Source organism: Temnothorax nylanderi, unplaced genomic scaffold (genome assembly GCF_030848795.1).
Source record: "Temnothorax nylanderi isolate EJ_2023f unplaced genomic scaffold, tnyl_v1.0 TNYL_tig0037_pilon, whole genome shotgun sequence".
Lineage (NCBI taxonomy): Eukaryota > Metazoa > Arthropoda > Insecta > Hymenoptera > Formicidae > Temnothorax > Temnothorax nylanderi.
The window spans coordinates 221,658-247,119 of record NW_027249099.1 but is presented as its reverse complement, the minus strand read 5'-3'; the positions used below and the strand labels follow the sequence as shown (position 1 = coordinate 247,119).

Sequence of the window (25,462 nt, the reverse complement as noted above, 5' to 3'; positions counted from 1 at the left end):
CCAGATATGCATGGTTTCTTAACGCCAGGTAGTCGTGCCTCCTTAAATTCCTTGTTAGCTGACAAATGACCACCCCATTTTCATTCTATTGAAACGGGATCGTGAAGGATGACTCGAATCGTTACTGGTCGATTTCTTTGAACTCCATGTTAATACTCCATCTGGATTCAGTGTGCGAGCTTTCATGTTCGCGACACGAAAACGAAATAAGTATAAAGAAGATAGAAAGGGATGAACCCTGAAAAGAAAAGCGAAGATAATGGAGAAAAGCCGGGGATAAAGAGCGAGGGAATTCATTGCGGATGAACACCGCCTCACTTAGCTTGACAAAGCAACGAGAGAACCTTCTGCCGTTATGCTGATTAGATCGTACCGTTTTATTAAGACGGCGGATGTAAACTTCGCGATTCATAGAGCCGCGAGAAAATGGCTTCCGTGCCGTTTCACCCCGAGACGAGTCGGAGAGTTTCCAATCGTTTCCCATTGTCGCAGACACAGACGGACTACCATCGACCTCAACTCCACCTCGCTTGCCGACTCCGTAGAACATTCGAAGTAAATTCCAAGAGATTTCAGGAGATTTTATTATGCGCAGAAATCTCATTTGCGTTCTATACGTACGTACATAGGCCATTGATCCCCTTATTCGAATCGCGAAGTAATATTGATCGTTCTTGTTCCAATAAATCCCTCCAGTTTATTCCTCGTTTTTGGCTTAGCCGGTTTTACTTTTCAATGTGACGCAGATGTTTTCCTCTCCTCGCCTGCATTTACTCCGAAAACAATATAATAAAATATTCAGGATAATAAGGACTGGCGAGAACTCTAACTAATTGTAAGAAGAAAAGCTGCGGTTTCTCTGAGCAAATTACAACGCGAAATTATATATATCGAGCACAGGTTCCGGCTTCATTTCCATCTGGAGCCGTTTATCGTTCTCTTTGTTGCGCGATGAGTGGGAAGGATCGAAAGATTTAATAATGAGGTTTACCTCTCGTCGAGGGGAGAGCAGAACTCGACCATGCATCACAGGAGACAGGTAAGTTCTCGGTAATACAGAGAGCTTGGGCTATTTCATAAATTATTTCAATCCACCGAGAGAAAAGCGCAAACATTCGCAATATATAGTTAATGGAGAAATGGGTACACGAATCAGTTACGTACATTATGCGTATTTCACCTAGCTAGATTCGCATTAATGAATTAAAACTGTATCGCTTTAAACTAGTAGAGATATAAAACAAATCCATTGCGGATATATGCGTTCGAGTAAACAAGTATGTATATAGCGCTAAATTCAATAATTAAATATTTAAAATATTTGAATTTTACCAATTAATATTCAAATATTTTATAATAAATAATTTATAATAAATAATTTATCATCTAAGCGATACGACTCTTCGAACACTGTTAAATTCGTAGTGTCAAATTGTACTCAATTTGAGTCAGTTTTAACCATACCTATAGGTCGCCACTACTCTTATTCGATATGTCGTTAATTCAATTAAAACGATGTTAGTTTAACTAAACCAATGGAGTTAAAATAATATTGTTTTGTGTTAAAATAATAAATTTCGACACGCATGTTAGTTAACAATAACAAAATATTATTTAACTCAAGGTATATTGGTTTAAATTTCACCCTTAATAAATATTTAACAGTAAATATTTATAAATTTAGCTTCAAGTACCACGAAACGCGAATTACTCTTCTAAATTTAAGAAATTCTTTCAGTAGCACGACGATATATACCGAACTCCTTCGCGGTAGACGAGGAGAAACTGAAAGGTTTTCTGGCGAACGGACGTGCAAGCTTGCAGAAGACTCTCGAGCCAATTTGCGCGGACTCGTCTCATAAATCCGACATCGGCGAGCTCGCCGAGAGGTAAATAACGTCGTTATAGGCGACCCTGGAAGAGTGTCAAGTGATCGTTGGCGCCGCATCAACGCCTATTTTCGCGAAAGAAATATTTATCTTTTCACGGAACACTCGAATTCAGCGAGCTCTTCCGCTTCCAGCTGCGCGGGTGTTTCGACAACGCACGTTGCAATTTTGAACCGTAGAACGTACCGTAGAATATAATTTTTATTTTCCTGGCAGCGTTCCGTAAGATCGCGTCGGTGATCGTAATCACATCCATACGAAATATTTCGCGTCGTTTCGTTCGGTAAATTAAATGAAAATTAATATGTATATGTTGTACTTACGATACACCATTCGTCCCCGTGTGGGCACTCCATCAGCATGTGTGCGGTGTGATTAATGCACGGTGTAATGCTGCCAACTCCGTCGTTGTACTGTCCACATTTGTAACATCTAATACCATGCGCGACACCTGCGACATACATATAACGTTTTAATCGTCAAGCGAAACCGCATGGGAGGCGCGCCGCTGCAGCAAGAATAATCCGGAATAGAGAGCTGAGCGACGGGCAATCTACAATACAAATCGCGCGAAGCACGAAAATCCATTTTCCCGGACTCTCCATATTCGCCGTCCGTATCCGGGCGAAAATAATTTCGCGACGGCCAAAAACGCATCGGATCCGCAATTGGCCCCCTCGACGCGACACTCACGATTCGATTCTTAATCTTCGCGTGCGCCCGCGCCCGCGAGCGTGCTATAGAATCCGAAAATTGATAGAACTCATAAAACGCTTAATCGCGCCTCGTAAACGCGAAAACTCGGGCGTTCTGCCCAGCGCCGCATATTCCATCCCCGAACCGTGAGTAATAGCGCTACGGGCTCGTTTTGCGAACTTGGTCGAGTTTCATAATGCGAGCGACGCGCGAGGCAAAGTTTTACCGTGCTTTTTCGCGCCGGACCGATCGAACTCTTTTTCGCCGGCAAGTATAATGCGCGTCCGTAAAATTGGGGATTTATGAGGCGGCGCTAAGCGCCGCCGTCGATTCCAGATGAGGCGCTACCAGGAGGTAGCGGGAGACTCGCCGCTCCCTAGATTAAACTCCCTCATTCCTCACGACGAGAAAAAAGAGGGAGGGAGAGATGAAGAACAGACGAAACAACGCGAGACTTTAAAGCGCATATTAAATGCGGTCCGCCGAATTCAAGTGCATTTCTTATAAATTGCCAATTTATTCAATTTTCAAAAAATTTATATATACACGTACGTTTATTTATTATTTAAAATGATTGACGAGTATAAAACTTTAATGTCGCATGCTAATGAGAATTTTTCAATAATCGATAAACTCGCTCGGCGAACTTGGCGGACCTGTTTAATTACTTCCACCGTTGACGAAATAAAACTTGCGGCAGTTTCACGTCGAGCGTTTTTATAAAAGGCGGAAAGGCAAGGAGGGTATAATTAAGAAAGGTAATAAAGCGTTTTAAGTATCCGCCACAAATTCACGGTGGGTCCTTCACCGAACTTCAACAGTTCCTAACGCAGTCTGTGAAAGAGGAAAGGACTCGCAACCGTACGGTCCCCTTGAGAGGTGAACCACCGTGGAACCTCGTTAGAACTTTATGAACTTGCGAGTTCATCCAGGCCGATGTTTCGCAACACCGCCCGCCGCGATGTCGACTCGGTCCTCTCGACAAAGTATTAAGATCGTCCGTTTGCACACATTTATACGTCATGCTGCATTAAATTGGAACTGCAAGATAGACGGGGAAACGTCGAGACAGTCAGGGAAAGAGATATATAACTCGGATAAATCTTATCTGTGCTGTATCTTATCGCAGAACCGTGTACCTTTAAGAATAACGGGATTTTATATCAAACGTCCCGACCTGTAAACAGGAAGTCGCACAAACGTAAAAAGAAAATTGCGTTCCTTTCTCGCGACCTTATTTCTTTTATTGGTCCACGTCGTGGCGATGTAAAATATACAATATACGGACCTGGAGCGTGAATTTTAAAATCAGATCGCATAAGTTAGGCAGCAAAAATAAACCGATATCAAGGAGCAAATCGATCCGCCACGATGATATTACACGCGAAAGTCTAAATCGCCCAAGCGCCCGCTTGTCAAGAACCTTTTTGCCCTGCAGTGTTTTCCTATCCGCAATAAAATATTTTTTGCCGTATCTTGACTGAGCATCCGCCCTGCGCCGGAATCGACTCAATAAAAGGAGGCAACTTTTCCAATTTTCTACGAGTCAACCGTTTGGAATTCGATACACCAATCTAGCAAATCCTTAACTCGATTATATGCCAACCGCTTCCCTCTATAATCTCCTAGAAATCGCTTCTCTCACTAGTACTCTCCTTCCATATCAATAGACAATGGACGTTCAAGACATATAATTGAGCAATTAATAATGCCTACGTAATACAATTCAACAGTACTATAGAGCAACTGGAATAATAACTTCACGAGGAAGTACACGCTCAGTCCTCCTCATCGCGGACCTAAATTGCACGGTCAACGTTAAACAGAGTCGAAATTACAGCGGCGATATAAACCTAAATAAACCAGTTCCGGTGGAGTTCCGCTTCTGTGAGATTGGCGGATCTCTCCTCTCGCGGTACACGGAAATAGATAGGATCCTGAAACGGAATCCGCTTCGCGGGCGAGGACTCGGGGGGTTGTTTCGCTCAATAGTGCGGACACGCGCGCGGGCGTGCGGCGGCGTGTGTGGGGCACAGAGAGACATATCCGCGCCCCGGCGTTTCCTCTCGCCTCTCGCGGCCGCGGGGCGCGCGTTTCGGCGGCACGACGGAGACGCGACACGTAAATTCGACCCCGTTTTCGGGGGCGGAGGAAGAAAAATATTGGTAGTAAATTTCACCGAGACGGACGTGCCGCCCTGTATCTTCTCGCTCGCTCCCGCCATCCGCATGATTTATCTCGCCGCTCATTTTTTCGGCGATGCATCGCGCGCGCGCGCGCTACGCGCGATAGAACTGCACCCGCATTCTCGCCGGATACGGCGCGCAGTCGGCGCAGTATTGATAGCGCGGCCAACGTGCCGAGAGATGTATTTTTCCTGTTGTCATTATTTCGACGGGGGGAGAGGAGGCGAGAGGTACGTGACCGATATGATCGGCCAGTTGCCGAAACCGCGTTCGATACTCATGGAGATTGAAAACAGTCGTCCTATGCAATTTCACAGACCTCGAAGAATTAATTGTCTTTATATAACGGTATTTAAGAGTTCGCGGTTTTCTTCAATATTTTTCATATATGATAACTAATTAACTGAGAGAAAGAGAGGATGGATAAAAAATGGGTGAAGGCTAATTAAGCAAAATAAAAGTTAATTTTTTATCATTTTTGGACACGAAGGACACGTTTTATATAACACTGGCAGTATGTCTCAATTAAAGAGGGATAATTAAGCAAAATGAAAATTAATTTTACCATTTTTGGACACAAAGGACACGTTTTATATAATACTGACATTATGTCTCTTAATTAAATCAAGTCAAAAGTTATGACATTGTCGCAGGCATATAGCAGCATAATTTTCATGCAACGTGTCAATTATCACGACATTACTTTATCATTAACCATCATTATGAACCATAGAATGTTTAAGCAATTTACGCAAATTTATTCAACTTTATTATGCGAACTAAAAGATAGTTGATGTGCAACGATGCGATAAGATAAACCATCTATGTTCCTCTGCTCTGTAACTTTGATATTCTCCCGCAAATATTTGCTTTCGATCAGTCATAATGGAGTCTGCACTGACATGCAGCTTTACTTTGCTATGGAATGTGAAATGCGCAATAGTTTCATCGCAAATTCGCCTGATTTCCCAAGATTTGGTCATAAGTACTCTGAAAAAAATATTCTGTAAACATCAAGAACATCAAATGTATTTTAATATTTCTAATGTTTGATTTTACAAAATTTATAGCTACATTAATTATAATGTAGCTAATTTTGTAAAATCAAATATTAGAAATACTAAAATACATTAATTATAATATTTTGTTGTAATTATAACTATCACATTGATTAACACGAAAATAATGGCGATTAAAACTACAAGATAAATTATCTTATGTAAGTGGTTGCATCAAATATTCGCTCCGTCAATGGAATGCAGCCATTGTTTCGAAAACAATTTAAACTTCGTCGCCCCGAGTAAGCTCAAGCGACCATCGAAGAAGAACTCAAACCGACGAGAGTAAAATCCCTGATGAAGTCCGTGAGGATTTCGTTCGCGAAGAACGACGAACGCGAGTTAATCGTTGCTCCTGCCGATATGAAATAAGCACATCACAGTTCCGAAAGTAGAAGTTAATAGTTTTCTTCTCAAAATTATCGTAATCATCCATGAAATGTTCCTAACTTCCTGCATTATTAAGCTTTTGATTAATTATACTGACGTTAAATAAAAACTTTTTTTCATGTAAGAGTTAAATACTAAGTTCTTATGTTGAATATTAGGAAAATTTTGATCATTTTTATTATATGTACGGGAAAGAAATGATTCCAGTTAGTTAAATAATTTTACTCGTGGCGCGACTTCTGTAGAGTAAACGAACCGAAATTATTTTCCATGTTACATTCTGGTACAATAAAAATGCGACGTACTTTCGTGCATCATGCCGTTCAGATGACAACTTCAAAGAAGAAAACTCGCGGATCTTTTACGAGAAAGAAAATTCGCGATTCGCGAAGAATCGAAACTAGTGGAGAGTAACGTTATTACGCGAGCGGAAAGATTTCGTCGTCGTCGCAAAGGTATCCGAACGGAAATGTCGATCGGCTCGATGCCGCAATCGGCTTTGTGGCAGGCAACTTGCATCGAACGATGCCATCACGTAAAAGTACGTTTGAGAGAAAAGTTAGCCTCTCTCCGGCCACAAAAGTCGCCGGTGTATTAACGCGCGGAATGAAAGTCCGGGTTATTATCCCGACCGAAGAATGAAAGTAATTTCAGAAGTAAGTTTCGGGACGGAACGTCTTCCGCGGAAATATTCGCGCCCGTTATAACATAGAGGCCAGTCTCGACGGAAATGCAGAGAGGCGGGATAGCGAGCGCTCGTCAACTCGAGAAATAATCCTCGAGATGTGATTTTACAAGTGTCTCTCGAGACTCGGATTCTTTAATGAAAAGTCACTGTAAGTAGGCATTTATATAATTAATGGCATTTAAAGTCGACGGTATTATGAGGGAACGAGAAATGACAATTATTACCGAAATTTTCATTCAAAAGTGAACGAGCGACGGCCCGTGGGCTTTAATGAAGACGAACTGCCGTTATTTCTTCATTACAACTACGTCTGCCGAGTTAGTTGTGCCCGCGGCTTTTCGTATCCCACCGCGCACCGTAAGGAAGTCCAAAGAATTCCGAAACTGTTGGACTCCGAGCGAGGCATCTAAGTACTCCCGACTCTTGGAATTTCCCTACCGAGAGCAAAAGCCCGTCTCAGACGTCGTCGGCGTGGTGTGATGCTTTAGGCATCCCGCTTGCATCCTCTCGACACGATGGAATTTCCTCTTTCGACCGATCGATCGGGGATTTGCAGCATCCAATTTCCGTTATCGATCAACACACATTCTGCCTATAATAATTATATTATTTAACTGATTTATAAAATATGTATAAATCCAAACCATATCATAAAATCGCAATTTGAACACGATATCGCGAATTGAATTAATTCGACTGATAAAATATCATATTTGTCAAGATGAGTTGCAATTTATATGCTATTTAATTACTTATTGAATTTATAGTTTACAGATTTACGTTCAAAAAGCACCAAAATCGAAGGTCGAAACGTAGTAACGATTATATTTAATAAATGTGGCCAGTTGGGTCGAACCAAAATCACTATTGTTGATACAATATCTGTATAGATCCAGAGTTTTGTATAAAAAAAAGGTTCAAAATATCTATGCACGGCCCTTTTATTGTAAAAAAAAACAGTCAGTGTGATACTGCATACATCCAAACTGCAAACGCTTTCGAGGACAGAAAGATTTTTAATTGAAAATAGAAATTAAACATAGTCAGACAAAAGTACATCGAAGTGTTATATTTCCAGGCGCGGTATTATTTTCAAATTGCAGATCAATAAACAAGGCATAGCGTAATTAAGTCGACCGCGTGAATTATGTGGCACTGTGATTCACGGACGCGACGATGGTAACAGCATATAATACGATTTCGAAGCCGTCGCGAGGAAGCTAGCTCCACAAGCAGGACGTAAATGATCAGCGAGCGGAGAAACGGCGTCATTTCACGGGCAGTTGAGCCAATCGGGCATTCAGTGGTGCCCCGATTCGACGTTGGTAGAAACGAGAAGATACCCGCAAGATACGCTTATCGTTGGCAGACGCATTTCCATCGATGGAAATCGCTTTCGAGTCGCAAATAAATCCTAATATACGGCTATCGAAAATCTTTGGAAAAATTCTTTTATCGTTTGTGGGTTTACATTTTAATCACACTTATAAATCCGATTCCGATTACGACGTTCTGGAAGACCCGGCACAAAATTCGCGTTGACAGTTCTACAAGATAACATAAGAAACCAACGACGTGAATAACCGCGAATAATTATCTTAAAAATCATCGCTCATAACCGTGCCTTTTCTTCTTCCTCTCCCTCTTTTTAATTACATGACGATTATTAAATCTATTTAAGTTAAATACCTCGATGTTATCATAATCCATCAAAGCCAAATCTATTTCAATATTCGAAACCAACAATCTCAACGGTGATGTCACCGCCAATAGCCTTAAAGGCAGTGACCTTTCGACCAAAACCGCCGAGACGTCGGTCGGTCCTTGTACGCAAACAAGTCGATGAAGTGGTCCTTAGTGGCCCTGAAGCTTTTACGTGACGACGTCTAACCTGACCCATGTCAACCAATCGTGTTAAGAGCCCTCCTCTTCGTCGAATTCGTCCTTCGAGGATTTCTCGTCGCGGACTTTCGAAATGTGCCAATGTCTAATTACTCCCACCTTCCTCAAGAAGGAGGAAATAGGTAATTTTGCAAATCAAAATGGATAATTAGCTGACTAAGCACTCGCCACAAGAAATCCTCGAAGTGTCGCCACGTCTCGCTGAAGAAACGTCGTCGGGGTTGAAGAGAGACGAGGACGTCCCGACCGAGGTAGATCCGTGACTAATCTGAATCTCTGGCGCATGTGAATGCGCCCAGCAGCCACTTCAATATCCCGCGGGCTTGCCGAGGCAACCTCTTCCTACCCTTCTCGCCAAGAGGCCCCTCGCGCCGCCGTGTCTCCTCATTTTTCTTGCACCCTAGTCTCGCGCGCTTGAATAGCTGCGGTTATTAATAACCGACCGCGATGCGCTGTTCTCTCCAAGGTATTAATGTGTTATTTGTATACGAGAACCGCGCGGAAGGGTCGCGCGGATCTTCGAACATTTGAGAAAAGGACAGTCCGAATTTTAACAAAATGCAGAGTTTGGAACATTTAGAAAATTTTGCATGGAGAACAGAAAAATGGAATAAACTGCGAAGGAGGAAAGAGGTCTCTTATCGTTGCCAGTTCTAATTTGTTTATTAGTCAAGAAGGTTTCGCAGAATACAGTAATGTTGAAACTCATTTATCGGAATCTTTTTGTAAGATACAGTTTTCTCTGATATTTTCAAGAAATTAAAAATAATCCGTCAGCGTTACCTCGACGAACGCACCGAGTAAACGGTATGTTTAAATCTATAAATGTTGAATGCGATGCACTCGAGCGGTATCAAGTTTGCATCCAAGCGATATAAGATTAGCTGCGTCCGAGGCGCCGTAAGCTTATCAGACGTTGGGAAAGCAAGAGCACCCATGCATAAAGCAACAAGGTTGCTCCGGGATGACGTTGCGAGAAAATGGTCGAGCGGTGGACTGTCTTTTCAGAGAACCTTGGAATTGCGAACTGCGCCATTTCCACAAAAGTAATACAATTCTTTCCAGCCGTTAATAATGCACATTATGTATCAGACGTCGGCCGACCAGACTGAGACGTTGTTCACTTCGACCCTGTCTGACTGACCACGGAAATAATCCACTGGTTTAATGTCTGACCATACTCGGTCTTGTATCACTTCGCACCTGATAAATACAATCGTTATATCGAGGTAATCGCCGTTAAAGTTTTTCACACAATGATATTTCCTCGCGGCAAATCACCGGGTGTCTGTAGATATTAATTCTATTAGGCAACACATTATATTTCGCACTCATTTACGGAACACATACGTTTGTCGCGTGACGCCGCGCCGGCACCGCGATATGAATCGTCCCCGAGGGCAAAACGCGACTCTCGTACCCGTCTTTGTCCCGTTTGCGCTCGTACCGTTCGCATAACACCGTGGCACCGCAATGACCACTATGCAGAGGTGCTATGCGACCTCCCTCCGCGCCGCCGACGATCGGGATGCACTCGCGTGCGCGTGCAATGCGACGATACACGCCGGACACCGTCTGTCCTCTTCTCACGTGAAATTCCACGCGGGAAGTATGTTTACAGACCCAGGTTATCGCCGTTATTATACTTCGTGACAACGTCGCTCGCGTGCTCCCCAGTCGTTTATTAACGCTTTCTTCATTGAATTCCGTATAGCCAATAATCTGGTCAATCTTCTTTTCCTACATCTCGCGATAATGTCCGTTGTATAAATGGAACAATTGATTTGCGTGCATTACGAGTGCGAAAATTTGTTAAAACTAATCGTAAGAATTCAAAGATTCCATTCCAATCATCGTCTTTAATGACAATATGTGTTTAATTTAGCTTCAAATTTACAACTAATATGTAACTAATTTTATATTCATGGAATGTCACATCAAATTGCGGTTTCGCAGGGAGGATGCCTCCGCATATAGAAATTGTCGTGAAATTCGTTTGATCGAAATGATGGATAATCGTGTACCTTATAGATACGTGAAACGCGTCGTATAAAATATTCATAAGGCAAACATGTGTAAAATAATATTTGCACGGTTAAGTATCATTTGTCATCTCTTTCTCTCGAAAAATCGCGGTTTCGTGACACATCGTCGCCCCGAGCGCTTCAGCTTTATCCCTCTTATTTTCTCACATTATTTTTTCCATCACGGAAATAACAATTATTCCCGTGATATTACATTGAAATTATTCAGTCGGCGGCACACCAATATCAATCCTCATCGACAGCAATTATTTCGCTCGGGCGATTAACGGAACAAAAAGAGAACGGATTAAATCGAATCGAACACGATCTCCCGAAGATCTCGAACCGGAAATCCACGCCAAATAAAAGCATCGTTGAGATAACTAACGGGACGCTACGGATTGCTCGGGCCTCGCCCAGTCGGGAGGGACGGAGAGAGAGAGTTTGACGAAGCCGGGGTGGATTTCGGGGTAGGTCGAGGCCTCGGCTGGGTTGGGCAAACCGACCTAGATAAGTGAATAGTGAATGCACTCGGCGCACCAGGCGCGCTTCTAGACTCCGTACTGCATGTGTGTTCCTCCGTGCCAAAACGCCCTCTCTCACGCCTTCTGCCATCGGCTCGCGGCACGGATAACGTGATTTCGGAATACGAGTCGTTGGCACGATCGCTCAAAGCGCGCGTGACGGCGGAGGATGAAAAATTATGTGCGCAAAATTGCACGTTAAAGAACGACGAGTGCGAGAGAAAACTGAAATTGAACTTAAATTGACGCGAATAAACAAAGGTTTTAATTATTGCAACGCGAACAAGTTGTCATAATAACAGATTTATTATTGTAACACGTACGTAAATTTGTACGGTTTGCACAACTATACGGTGGCACTCCTTCGACTGAACGTTACAAATGAACATCGCGATTTGCTTAAAAATACTCCGGCAAATAAAATACGGTACGGTTGAAATGAAAGCTTCAACTGTCGGGCGGGTCTTCTTTGCGAGGAATGGAAATGGATACGTTGAAAATCGCGGCGATCGCCGACGGCCAAGATAATCTTCCCGAGATTCAGTCAGCGACGGTAAATTAAGCACGGCTGGAAAAGATAAATGGTGTGAGGCAACCCCGGGGGAGATAAACTACCGAAAGGCTCGAATGGAGGAGATTTATTATGCGGGTATAGAAATACAATTGAAAACGCGTGGCGGCGATAAAAAGATGCACGTCGATGGAGCGTGACGGACTCTGTAATGCACTTCCGAAAAACTCGTCGCGCATCGTTTTCAATTACGGCAAATGACGTTGCCTTAATCAGATCCCGAATCACGTTTTATCGGACGGTCAAACAATTCTCTCGCACATACGCGCTCGAAATTTTCCAACGCAATAAACTCGGCGCGATTCCGACTCGCGAAAGAATCGTTTAACTGTTTTACGGCGATGCAACGTTTCACTCCTGCCTAACGGAATACAATTTGTACGTTCGCTAAAATTACCGCGGCACCCCCAAAAGCTCGACCCTACTTTCGGCGGAGTGCGCGGACTTACACGTGAATCGCCCGCGCGTTCCTCGCTTTTAAACATTTCACTCTCAGCAATTTCGATTGTACGGGTTCGGCAAGATCATCCGAGGCTGTAGAGGTGCCCTATAGGGATTGCAGCGCGACCGGTGGCGAAATCCGTTTGATCTCCGATCCCGGCGAGAGAGATGCGCCGGGCGTATTCACGGGGGCGGAATCGGGGATCGCGAAACCCCGAGAAAACGTGAGCCGGAACTCCGGTCCGGGTTGGGCATAATCAAATCTGGTTGGTTGCATCTCGCGAACATTCGCGTCGGAGGAAGTTTCAGCTCGGGCTGAACGCCCGAGTTCTATCCCTTCCTCCTTTCTCACTGTTTCTCTCCCTCCTTCCTCGATGTCCGAGATTCAAAGTGTCAGATGGGAGGATATCATGGATGCGATGCGCAATAAAGTATACGAGAGAAACCCGGCGCAACTTTCCCCGGCAACTGCACGACGGCGAAGAAACAAATCGCAACCTGACGTTTATCTTCCGCGTCAGCTTGTCACGCGCGCCGTATTACATGGTATCATCTTCCACGGTAGACAGAGTCTTTAGAGAAATATTCTGAATCTCCCTTGGCGCGTAAGCTTGACCCTCCTTGCAGTCCGAGGTATTCCGAGAGAGGATCCATGAAAAATATTTAACCCGTTCGCTGTCGGCTGTCGGCGTACGTCTGAAGGGAACGACCGCGAAGGAGAAAATTACATCTCCTTACGCGATTTGTTATAAGGCCACGTAGGCGAAACTATCTTCCGGCCGTCCATTTCTAAGGTAGCGTGATGTGAATTTTAACCCCGACATTTATTACAACGTATGCAACGTTGTCACAAACGATATATTATAGAAATTGAGACGTCTCAGACTCGTTGGAGAGCGTTAATTGGTCTAGGAATAATAGACGAGGATGTATTTTACGTTTTCTTGTAAACCGATGAAAGAACTTTGTTCGGACATCCACGGCCAGCTGCGGTTCTACTAACTACCGGGGGCAATTAAGAGCAGTCGATAATTAACCGAGTAACTCCCGTCGGAGATCTTTCACGCACGAGGAGGAGAGATGCGGCTGGAAGCAATTCCAAAGTACCGCGCTCATTAGAGTCGCCCTTCGCTGGAAATCCTTTGAGAGTTGTCCGTCTCTTCCTCGATTAACTCTCGTTTAGTTAATTAATCGCGAATTTAACCACCGAATATTAATGCTCTTTTATCGACGCCGCGTTTTCCCTGTAATCGACTATGCTACTCGACGAGAGAATATCGTCACATATATGTATAAGAATTATTTGACATCATTTAGAATCTGCGAGAAAATCCGTTCTTTCTATCTATACAAATTTAACATTATTCCTAATTATAGTTAATTATCTGTTATATAATTTACAAAAATTTAATTAAATCGGGAATATATTTTAGAGCTGCAAAGTAAGAAAAGATTTTGCTTCGAGTCGATCGCCAAGTTAAATTAGCGAACATGAGACTTGATGAATTTTCAAGCTCGTAATTATAGGATGACATCTCTCTTGCGATCAATGAGATTTAATCTGAGAATATCGGAAATCCGACAATAAAGGCACGTGTCTGTAATCAGTTTGTAGGATTAACTCGTTTTTCAGTTAGGGTAATTTGTATACCGTGTACTTCAAGTATGCGGCTTTCTCGTTTCCTTAGCTGCGCTTCGTTGCATTTCCAACGAAATTTATTAATGGCAATAGAGGAACAACTTTCCCTCGCGACGTGAGACGCAGGCTCAGCTCGCGTTTACGTTATTAATGGAAAGTTAGCGTCTTCGCGTGAGCGGCGGTCGAGAAACGGAATGACAGAGTGCAGAGATGCAGAAGCGGCCCGAAATTCGTTTCGCGCGCTCGTATTTCGTAAAAAACGTCACATTCGTTGCGAAAAATTCTGCTTGTCAGGCAATCCCGGACAGAAAAAAAAAGACTTTATTTGATGAAAATTGCAAAACGAGACCGTTTCGCCTACCTTTTCCAACGTACATACGTTTTTAACGTATTTATTCTGTCCGAAATTTCATCCTGGAGTTAAGTGTGAATACACCTGCAGTTATTGATCTAAACAACGTATAGGGTAAGAAAAGAAAACATCTGTATAACCGGACGTTTTAAAAATGTACTTGAGGCAAGACTTGAGGCATTATTCAGCAGGAATATGCTGCGTGAAAAGCTAGTTAGAATTACTGCTACGCACTTCTGAAATGCACGAGACATTCATTATTGCAATGTAAAAAGCTTGGTTAGCATACATAATCCAATGAAGCGAGTGCTTTTAACTACTCATTCCGTTTTAAAAAAAAAGATGAAAGAAATTCCTCTCGAATAAAAAAGTTACCAACACGCAGCACAAAATTTTACATACAAAAGTAATTGTTATAATTTTACATTATGGCAAGAATTAAACACTCTACATATAAATTACTGAAATACTTGAATAGATATTAATATTAAATTAATAATAAAATTATTATTAGTAACAGAATTTAATTTTCACAATTTGAGTATAAGATTGAATCCCGTCTCAAACATATTTGCTAGTAAAAATGTATTAATGAAATATATATTGTTCTCGGGCTTTTAACCGCTTCACGATTTAATAAAGGGCGTATACAAGTCGATATTGGAAATCTCCATTGGAGATCTCCAGGAATCAGACATGGTAAATTACTCGATGTGAAAAGCTTCAAGTTCTTTAACTGCGCTTCCTTAGAAACTAACGGAAGTCCGGAGTTGTACCGGAGGAAAATAGTATCTCGAAAAAAAACCTCCCTTTAGCGAGACCGAGGATCATCCCGTCGAAGACGAAATTCCGAAGAAGATCTTTCAGTTGGCGATCCCAACGAGAATTTCATCGAGAAAACGCAGTGCTGAAGGAAGTTGCTTCCCGAAAATATCAAGAAGTATTTCCAGGAAGATCAAATCTTGGATGAAGAAAGCTCCTTCTTACTAGCGATGCCGAAAAGGATGCCTTCTCGTCACAAAAATGATTGAATGTTTAATGTGCGATATGTCGCAATTATACAACGTGTATAATCTGCGTGCGCAACACATGTATATGAAGAGAAGTCACCACGCTCGGACACGAGTAATAGGACTGAAGAGGATGTTGAAATATGAAATTTGCTTGGACTATAGAAGGACGATTCCCAGAGCTACGTCGATCTTTATCTCCGCGATTTTCACGATAGAGATCGTTATATCGCCGATATATGGCGTCTATAGCGGGCGACGGTTGCGCGCGTCGTCGACATTTCCATTTCCATTTTTCAGGAGTGCGCGAAAACGGCAAGGGCGGGCTGCAGAAGAAGGCAGCGAGAGAGAAGAAACATCAGAGAAAGGAGAGAGTAGACGGGGATAGACAGATTAGCTCTTTACTGCGGCACGATTTAATCTCTGCTCGCCGCAGGCCTCTCAAAACCGCCCTCCGAAATCCTCTTCCACCTCGGTCCTATACCATTCTCACATCCCTTGGTCTCTCCGCCACCTCTCTTCTCGACCCTTTACACAATTCCTGCGGCGGAACTACGACGTGCCAACCTCCGTTTGAAAGTTCGTCTCTCATCGGTCTCGGAGAACATCGGAGACCGAGGCGTTTACGAACGATTCTCCTCGCCTTCTTGCAGGGTGATTGATATCGAGAGGTAGACGCGTGGCTTTAGATCTCGAGCGCTGCGGCGCAAAAAATCCTCGGGCGACGTGCATTCGCTCGAACGCTTCGGGACTCGTGAAATCACTCAAGTCGAAGTGATTTTTAGTCCCGCAGTTGTTGTAACGTCGATTATGTATTATTCACGATAGAAGACGGATGATGAGAATGAGGATCTTTCTGGTTTGCAATATTAACAAACTGCAAACGTGTATGAACTCCCGATCCTTCTACTTTTCTGATAAAAGATGCATTTCGCGGATATAACACTGAAATGCTCCGAAAATATTAAACTATCTCCTTGTCTCTTTCCTTTCTTCTATTAAAAAATACGACACATATTGTGTGATGACACAAAATGTCGTCCGAATCTTGCATGAAAACATATATAACTTTCTACTCCAAATTATTTTTGTAGAGACGATGACTTGCTGTTGTTTTATACTTCGCGAGTTATTAAAATGGTTCGTCTTCTGTACCCTCTACCTTCTTTCTATTTTTTCTTACTTTACATTGTCCTGCATCTACTTTTAATAATAATTACAAAACTGAAATACATTGTAATCACACAAATGTATTTATATCAAGAACGTAGTATTTTATATATAACTTGACATACAGAATATGTATAATACAGATCATGCAATTATAAAGAAAGAGTTATAAATAACATCCACCTGCCAAGAGGGTAAAATGCGTGAAGAAAAGAGCAGGATGTCGCTAGCATGTGACGCGCGCAAAAGATAGATTGGCTGGTCTTTGAAGACGAGGTCGACGTTGCATCGTCTGTCGGGGAAGGAGCAGCGAGGCGAGCGAGATCGAAGTTGACATTGTCTGTTCGCTCGGATCAGGTTCCACGATTGCGCTCGCATACGTCAGAAGGAAACTCTCAAGACTAATGAAAAATGAGTCGAACGGTCGGGAAAACCGTGTCCATTCTTCTCGCGGCCCCGACCCTGTCTAACGTTGTGCGCCCGTCGCGTCCGCGTCGGGTATAGGAGCTTCCGCGGAGTATTTGCTGGAAAGTATCACTGGTAAACGACTGGGCGAAGATCGATGATTCGGTGGCGATGTTTTTCCGACCCGCGTGTAACGTCGCGAAATAACGTCCGCGTAATCAATTACGACGTCTCAAAAGTCGCGACTTCGACGTAATGAAAACAGCCGTTCCGCTTCGTTACTCAACGTGGTCGCCTATATAGTCGCGTTCTATCGCTTCGAATTACAACGAATAGTGCAAAACGAGAGCAATGACAAAAATGAAGATCGATAATGCGAAACGACACGGAGTCGCATTACCGTTCTTTATTTTTATCATTGCTCTCGTTTTGCACTATTCGAATAGTTGTGCAAATCTGATTGTGCAAAAACAGAGGCAGAGGATCGTCTTAATCGATCGACGCTCTTGTAACAAGAACAGAATCGTAATCAAGTTTGCAAAAAGGAAGAAGCTCGATCTCGAGCTTTCTCGTGATGTTTTCGACTAATTGGCGTGCCAATACGATGTGTTTGCCATGCTCGAAACTTGAAACCGGTAGGAGGCATCGTGGCCGTAATATCGGTGATTTGGAGGCGTCTTAGGCACCCGGGTCACGTTTCACGGAAGAGGGACGCTGCGGGGAATGCCAAGTTGCTGATAAATCGGCTCGGAAAATACCGGAAGAGCCTATATTCCTTTACTAATTCTCACAGCTCGAATCACGGGGAATCCCCGTTGTCGGCAGCACGGACTTGTAATTAGTCTGCTCTAAACCAAACGCGATCGATCAAGCGGACTCCCGCACTGACAGCGCGAACCAAGAAGGATTGTCCACGAATATTGGTGGCGATACGTATTTCGGGCATCGCCTCTGCAGAAGAGAAATGGTCGTGAGGCACGTGAGAATGCCGGCAACGATGATAGTCTACTTCTGTTGCAGGTATAAATCATTAATTAAATTTCTGATCGATCGTTGGGAGCAGATTGCATCGTGCACCACCGCGATCGTCTCCTCCGCCGCAAAATAACGCTCGAGATATTTTGCGAATAACTCACCGAACATATTTCCGTTTAGCTGTATTCATGTACCTTTTATCGCGTCAAGTGCTATATGTCATACAAGCAAAAAAATTTCAAGAACCTCATATACTTTTCCTGTTCCTCTTACATATTAGACAGAGTGTTAAAAATAGATTTATAATTTATAAGATAGATAAGTTGAATAAATAAATATTTAATAAATATAGATCGAAAAGTCAATCCTGTCAGAATAATTTATTTGCGTGGAATCATAGTCTCTTTTTTTTTAAATAAATCTCTCGTCTTTTTAAAAGATAAGTTCATCGAAAAATTAATGCTTTACGAGATATATATTTTTATTTTCTATCAGAATATATTGGGGTAAAATTCTTCTCAGATATATGTATTTGTACAAAATATTTCGTTAGGTATTAATATTTCGATTATATATACATTTTATAGACAATGGTAATTTCCGTAATTGAGAAACTCGGAGTTAACTTTCGCTTGCGCCCGCCGAATCCGAAAGTTGGGGACAAGACCGTCCGTGTGTTGCGGTGTCACGGCACGTCGGAGGGAAGCGTCGACACAGTTCATCGTCGGTATTGTGCCGGTAAGTCTGCCTGTACCCGTGTACCTGCGTACGGAAGTTGCCTGGTACGGCCTGGTGGGTAGGTTGCCGAGTGTATTCCCAGCAAGCCACCAGTGTCTCGCACGAGCATTGTCGGCGGCGCGAATAACAATGCTGAATGCACGTCAGATTCTGACACTCGCGCAGCCGTCAAATGTGCACTGTGTAGCTAATGACGACTGACTGCATCCAAACCCGATCGAATTAGACTGTGAAAATCTCCAGTGCGGCACGATAGAATTAGATCGCGTTCCGCAATCGAGACAATCAATCACAGACCCAATAAGATTGATGCAAAATCGGAAAAGAATCACTGTTCCCTCTTTTTGACGTGAGTCTCATTAAGGATACGCTCTATCGTACTTTAAGAGGAAAGGGAGCTACACTTAATATATGCACATAAATCTTTTTCTCGGTATATACATAGCGAAATGAAATGATCGATCGTTTTGATACCGCGTCGCGATACATTCATTACTTTAAAAGCCAGGAAGGTATCCCATTCGCTTGAATAAACAGGAGTAGGTACGGAAGAAAGAGAGAGAGAGAGAGTATCTCACGCGATATCTATAGTCTTGAGGTTGACAATCGGCGAAATATTACAACCGTTTCTACTTGAAGTGTCAAACAGATGATGCACGCGCCTTTTCATCGCTTCGACAATCCCCCTTTCTCATTCCCATTCGACGTAACGTAAAATACACCACGTATCCTCCACGTACCGTCGTCATTTTCCCGCCGGCTATTTACGCTCGGCCATTGTTTGAGGCTGCTGCCGCGGGATTAATTTCCCGGCGCGCGGCGGAAGGGACACCGAACAAGCAGCGGGTCGAAGGGCACAATGGATTAATTCGAGGTTGTCTTATTACACTGGGGGACTTACGTCCGTAACGCGGCACTCGCAAATGTCCGATCCGGCTCTCATCCGTACCTCGGATTAATTGCATTTCTTTTTCGTTTACGACCTGGGCGAGAAAGTGAATACGTCGTATCGCTGTCAGACAGCGTCCGCTACATTTCCCGCGTTGGCAAAGATAATATTCAGATAATATCCAGATAACATTGAGATAATATTCAGATAAACAGCGCTTCCTAACGTTGCCTCATTCCGGCAAACGTGTCTGGCTATAATAGCGCCCGTCTTCTCCAACGAAGGAAGGAATGCGATTACATCGGAGAAGCCGTGTAGCCTGCGGTTGACACTTGCGAGTGCTTTCCGCCGTTTCGGAAAGCACAAAGGGACACGCGGTCCCTTCGCGTATCCCCGCGTCGCATCCCGAATTTAGAAGACGTCGTTTGTTCCCGCGAAGTGACGCAGAAGTATCGTCGGTGAGGAAGGAGCTTTCGGATGTCGCGTCTGAGATGTGCAGAATACCGGCACCCAGCTATTCAGCATCTCGCGGAATGTACCGGGGGATCGGGACACCCTGTATTCGGTAGCGAGATGGGGGCTCTCTCAGTGTATCACGTCTTGCTCGAATATTTCCGTAATGATGTACGAGCGAGATACCGCGCGAGAGAGGAGCGCACACCGAGAGACAGCACTTAGAAAGCTATTCGCCTAACACCCACGATATACTTCTCGCGCGCCGCGCACTGAGAATATTCTTCTTCGTGGTAGATCCTGCAGGAGATCCCTCTATTCGAAACTGTCACTTTGAATATTCTCCGAGTACTCCCTTCGTAGCTCCCGTACGGTATACACTTAAACGAGATGTAAAATACGAGCAAATGTGCGGTAACGAACCGGAGAGAAAGGGCACTGGAATTTCTGTAACAAAGAATTCCGAGTTTCCGTTATAAAGGCGCGAGAGAAACACGCACGACCAAGTTCGCGTTCCTGCATATCCTGCAAATGAATACGTAAGCGTACATTCGCGATACGCATAGCACGAGCAAAAAAAAAAAAAGAAATTACTGCCGCGAGGCAATCACGTCGCACCCCGCGGCTTTGAATTCTGGGGGGGGGGGGGCCGAATTAATAAAGGGGCGGATGTGCCCGCAACTCTAATATCTCATCTGGTATCACAGTCAGGTCTAAATTCCCACCTTTCTCACGCACCTTTTTTGCGCTTTTCTCGCCGATCCTCTCGCGGGTTTTCCCTTAGCGTCGCCCGTCGCTCCAAACGCGCATTTCCGCGCTATCATTGCCGTCGCACAGCACTCGGGGCAATAAAAGTAAGCGTACAAGCGCGCGACTTTCCCCGATGACCGCGTTCGAAACGTCGGAAAATTCGGAAACACGCTATCTCACCGATACTGTCGTAAAGACGGGAGGGATATCGCATTCGCGACAAAATGGAACGTAGACGGCTTCGACTTACATACATGTTTGCGCTCGCGCAGTCAAATTCGTGCCAACTCCCATCGCCGAAAGAAGGAAATTTAAATTTTCGACGGTATGCATTATCCGTTTGCGTCGTTCAAGTAATAACGTATATAGGATATCTCGGATTCCTCTTTCCATTCGTGTATCTACCCTCTTACGTGTGGATTCTGTGGCTAGATTAATATTTGCTCGACTGAAGTGACGAGGTACCGTTACTTTCTTGAGTTATGAGTGTTCCGCGGAAATTTATCGCGAAGTGTCACGATAAATTTCTGTAGGCTTTTATCGGAAAGCCCTCAGCAGATTTTCGAATACAGTGCGATTTACAGAAACGCCGATATATGAAAAAAAAAAAACATCGTTCCACGAATACGTACACGTCCGGTTACCGCTCGGATGAATTATTGCGAAACTTTCCTGAAATTAACAAATAGCCCGCAATAGTGTCGGGAGTTTTCAAAAGGAAGGGAAAAGACATATTTAAGCTTGTATATATATACGAAGCAAAAGACCATTAAAATGTCTGAACGTTGAGCCCCGTATAAAGTCGGCGCATTTATCATCTCGCTCAAACTTCACCCAATTCTCGCGCGAAATCCCGCACGCTATATTTCGCGGGGGATCGTTAAGGATGGCCCCGCGGGTGCACGGATCAACTTTTAAACGCGATCACATAGAGCCCGCTGATGCACCCCCCCGAGATTATTAACAAGCGCGCGCGCGCGGGAGGGGGAGGGACATAAATAGATTAATCGGAGCAAAACTTCGCGACTACTCTCGTGCCGCACATTTATAGCGGCATTTTACAGGCCCACGACACCCCCGGGTGCAAGCACGACCGTGAATCATGCCGCACGACAACGACGGCGTGTCGTACAAGAAAACACTTCATCGTCGACCTCGTCGTTGAATCTCGCTCCTCGTCGCTTTTAATTGCGCTATAATTGCCGACCGCTACGAAGTCACCGTCGCGTTTAACTCGTCGCAACGCGAAAATTATGGCATGTTTTTTCCCCCCCTCGTCGTCGAACTTCGACCTTGCAGTGGCCAAACAAGCCGCTTTGAGTGGCCGAGAAGATAATCGATTTCCAGATTTTGCAATTAAAACATATAGATATTTGTGTTTTTTGCAACAAAATTGTCTATATAGTGTACAATATACATATAATATATGAAGTGTAAAACATGTAAAAACATTTCTACATAAATTAATTATTTTTCTGAAGTAACGCTTAGTTCCCCAATTCCGATCAAGATTATCCCGTTTCGAGGTTTTCGGGAAGATATCCGCGAAATTTTGACGAGGTTTCGTACTTAACGATGGTGAGCATGAACAGGCAGATAAGTTGTTCATCCATCGAGTGGGCTAACTTCGCTAATTTTCGGCGGACAAAGGGGGAAACTTAGGGCGACATAGGTGGGAATAGCCGGGAAGTGGACCGGATTGTCGACGTTGCTCGCCGGAAATTTCAGGCCGTACCAGTTCCGTACCAGATGTCATTGCACCTGACAGCCGTGTTCGATTATAATTATGCCAATTTAATAAGCCGATCCTGCGAGGTAGAAATCAAACCGACGCGACGCGCGACGTCGCTTGTCACGTCGCGCGAATTTGAAAGTTATTTATTAATGTATGAAGTCAGGAGAGCGTCGAGAAGAGTTCTCATGCAAGATTTATCAAGCTTGGCGCCATTTCTTTACGGCTGAAATATCTGAGGAAAGGACGTAGATATTAATTAATTTCTGGAAAAAAGTTCTCAGATCAAAGATCACTTGAGAATTCATTATTTAGTTTCGTACTCCATACATGTCCAACGCAATATCTCTTTTTACATCACACAAATATTATCCTGATTAAAAATAAATTATTTAAGATTAGATTAGTTTTCGCTCTTTTACAGGGAACACGATACGGGAGGTCGGTAACTTTCGGGGAAATTTCACAGGATGAATATCAGGTAACGCGGAAGCTGTCAAGGGTAAAGCAGAGGAAAAACAGGGCAAAAGTGGTTGTACGGATTTTCACATTTTACATAGAGGGGAAAAAAAGAGAGTAGGAGGGAAGGTTTTATTTTACAGATTTACGCGCTTCCCTCGGAACATTTGAGTGTTAAAACACTCGAGTGCCAGTAGTTAGCCTAACTACTATGTCTAACTACTTGTCAGGGCTTTCTTGGAAAATCTAAAGAATAGACGGTATAGAAACTAAATAATGAGACGAGTAGAGCTTTCATTATCTCGTGAGGGTGCTGCCGGTGCTGGAAGGCAGATGAAAACAACAACGGATACACAAATGATTTCTAAGCTTCAAAGGGAATCGTAATTAGACAAATTACAGAAATCACTCTTAATCGCGTAAATATTACTTATTTAAAGGCAACGTCTATTTATTTAAAAACGTTCAATTTACATTCACTGGATTTATTTACTTTTGTTACTCGCTTATGACGATCCGCTTGAACTGTATTTCTATTACTGTACTTCTATTAAATGGAAGCGGAGTCCTTGTTCTCACCGGTGTAATATTAATAAATCTTTGCCTACGGCAGCCATACAGTCAGAACGAATAATAAGTTAAATTGCTTTTGATTAACTTCGCTCGGGATTTACGTGCACGTCCCGCATAAAGCTTGACACGTATTTGTCGCGGCACGTAAAATCTCCATCACAAGAACTCGTTCGCCGCGGCCATCTGGGTCAACGGATATAATTGCTTTTGTCTCTTCGAGTATTTGAGCGGCTGACGTTAATCCGGGACGTACCCCCGGCCGTGTGTCTGTCCACGACGTAATAAGACTTATTCCGGAGACTCGACCGTGCGTCGGTTTTTCATCAGCGAGGACGGTCGCAAAAAAATTCCGCCGTCTTTCCGCGACGTCTGGTCGCCAGAAGTTCCTCAAGCACGAATCCTGAATCCGAAATCAATCGCGCGTCCGCCATCCCGCTGTCTCGGATTTAGAATGCGTGACGAATTTTCGAAATGTCCTCCTGTAATGCACCCTTTTAAATCCACGATTGTTCGCAACATTGTAATGTGTGACTTGTACCAATATATCATTAGAAACTTTACGTCAACGTGTTATATTTTATACAGGTATTTGGAGCTTAGTGTTAGATTCAAAAGAGCACGTGATAGATGTCTTATATTTCCCGCGCTCTCGACGATAGTGAGAGAATTGGCGGGTGGAGAAGTTAATTAACCGGATGAGAAGCAGATTTCTTTGCATTCGTGTTACGCGGATGTGCGAGAACAGACTTTTCACGGACTGGACGAGTAGGATTGATCGCGATGAAAAAACGGAAGGACGACGACGTCGGAGGGGCGCTGCGCAGGGGAACAGATCGCCTCAAGGCATTCCGGTTGTATCGGGAAATGGAATATAGGATACGTGATATCTGAGGCATTGCTGTTGACAGAGTACGAAAATGTAGTTGCATACACAGCGGGCAGCCGATTCGCGTTCGATGGCGACGCTCGCGATAGCGCGACTGCGACGAAATCCAAAATTTTTATGCCGAAATTCGCTCTAGTCAATTATAATTGCTATCAGAAAACTTATCGCAGATATCGACAATAACGCGAAACGCGAAACGTCGCGCGTTCGGGGAGAAATAAAAAAAGTTCCCAAGCTGCTGTTCAACGAGTCGTTGTTTAACGAGAGTTGCAATAACACATAATTTTTGGCCGCGAGACCAGCGCGAGATATTCTGCTCTTTTTCGGATAATCTTGACACGGATTATGTACCCGGAGGCTGTGTGATTAACGGGATCATCTCGGTTTTGTAAACGCTATCTGTTCTTCGGTGGTCCGTTTAACGTCAGATATTCGCGACGGCCGTGGAATTTCTTCGGGCAGCCTCATTAATTCCCGGTTCGCCTTTCTTTTTCCACGGCTGGACACGGAAACTTGGAATGAAAGGATGCTCTTTCATTCGCCGCACGTAAAAGACGGGATTCGCAAAAAATCCGCGTGAAATAAGTTGTACCACAGTTATGAGAAAGTTTACCGCGATTCTTCACACCGTTCTTAAAAAATTGTCATTTAATATTTTTCCTCCGTGAGTCACGGATCTCATTAGAGATTCTCGTTGTTCGAAACATCCCCGTCATGGTCGAAAATCAGTTTGGAAATGGAGATGCAAGGCTCCCTTTTACTCGCTAATTCAAATAAAATTTCATTTGTCTTGGAATTATCGATAGATGTAATAACCGATGAAAAAAGAAAAATATAAAAATCGCTACGCGCTATCGACTTATCGTTCTGTTTGACTGTCTCTTCGTTCTTTTCAATATCGCGCATGAATAAAACTTTCTCTCGTCGGATAGCGGGCGAACGCGATCGCGGGATCGACGAGTCCCATCGCGACGAGATACCGTTGACAGAAGGAAGTCCCTACTGTCCGGGGATTAAAGACCGGCACCGCCGTTTAATTTCCGCTCCATCAAAACATGCGGC

General features: G+C 43.6%; 1 protein-coding gene across 1 annotated transcript in view; it reads right to left on the bottom strand.

Moving 5' to 3' along the window:
- The window catches only part of LOC139771218 (uncharacterized), a 66,013-nt gene that overhangs the window by 28,033 nt on the left and 12,518 nt on the right, over positions 1-25,462 (bottom strand). Inside the window, exon 2 of the mRNA XM_071703832.1 lies at positions 2,213-2,340. Coding sequence (XP_071559933.1) covers positions 2,213-2,340 — 128 coding nt within the window. The remainder of the gene's footprint in view (positions 1-2,212; positions 2,341-25,462) is intronic.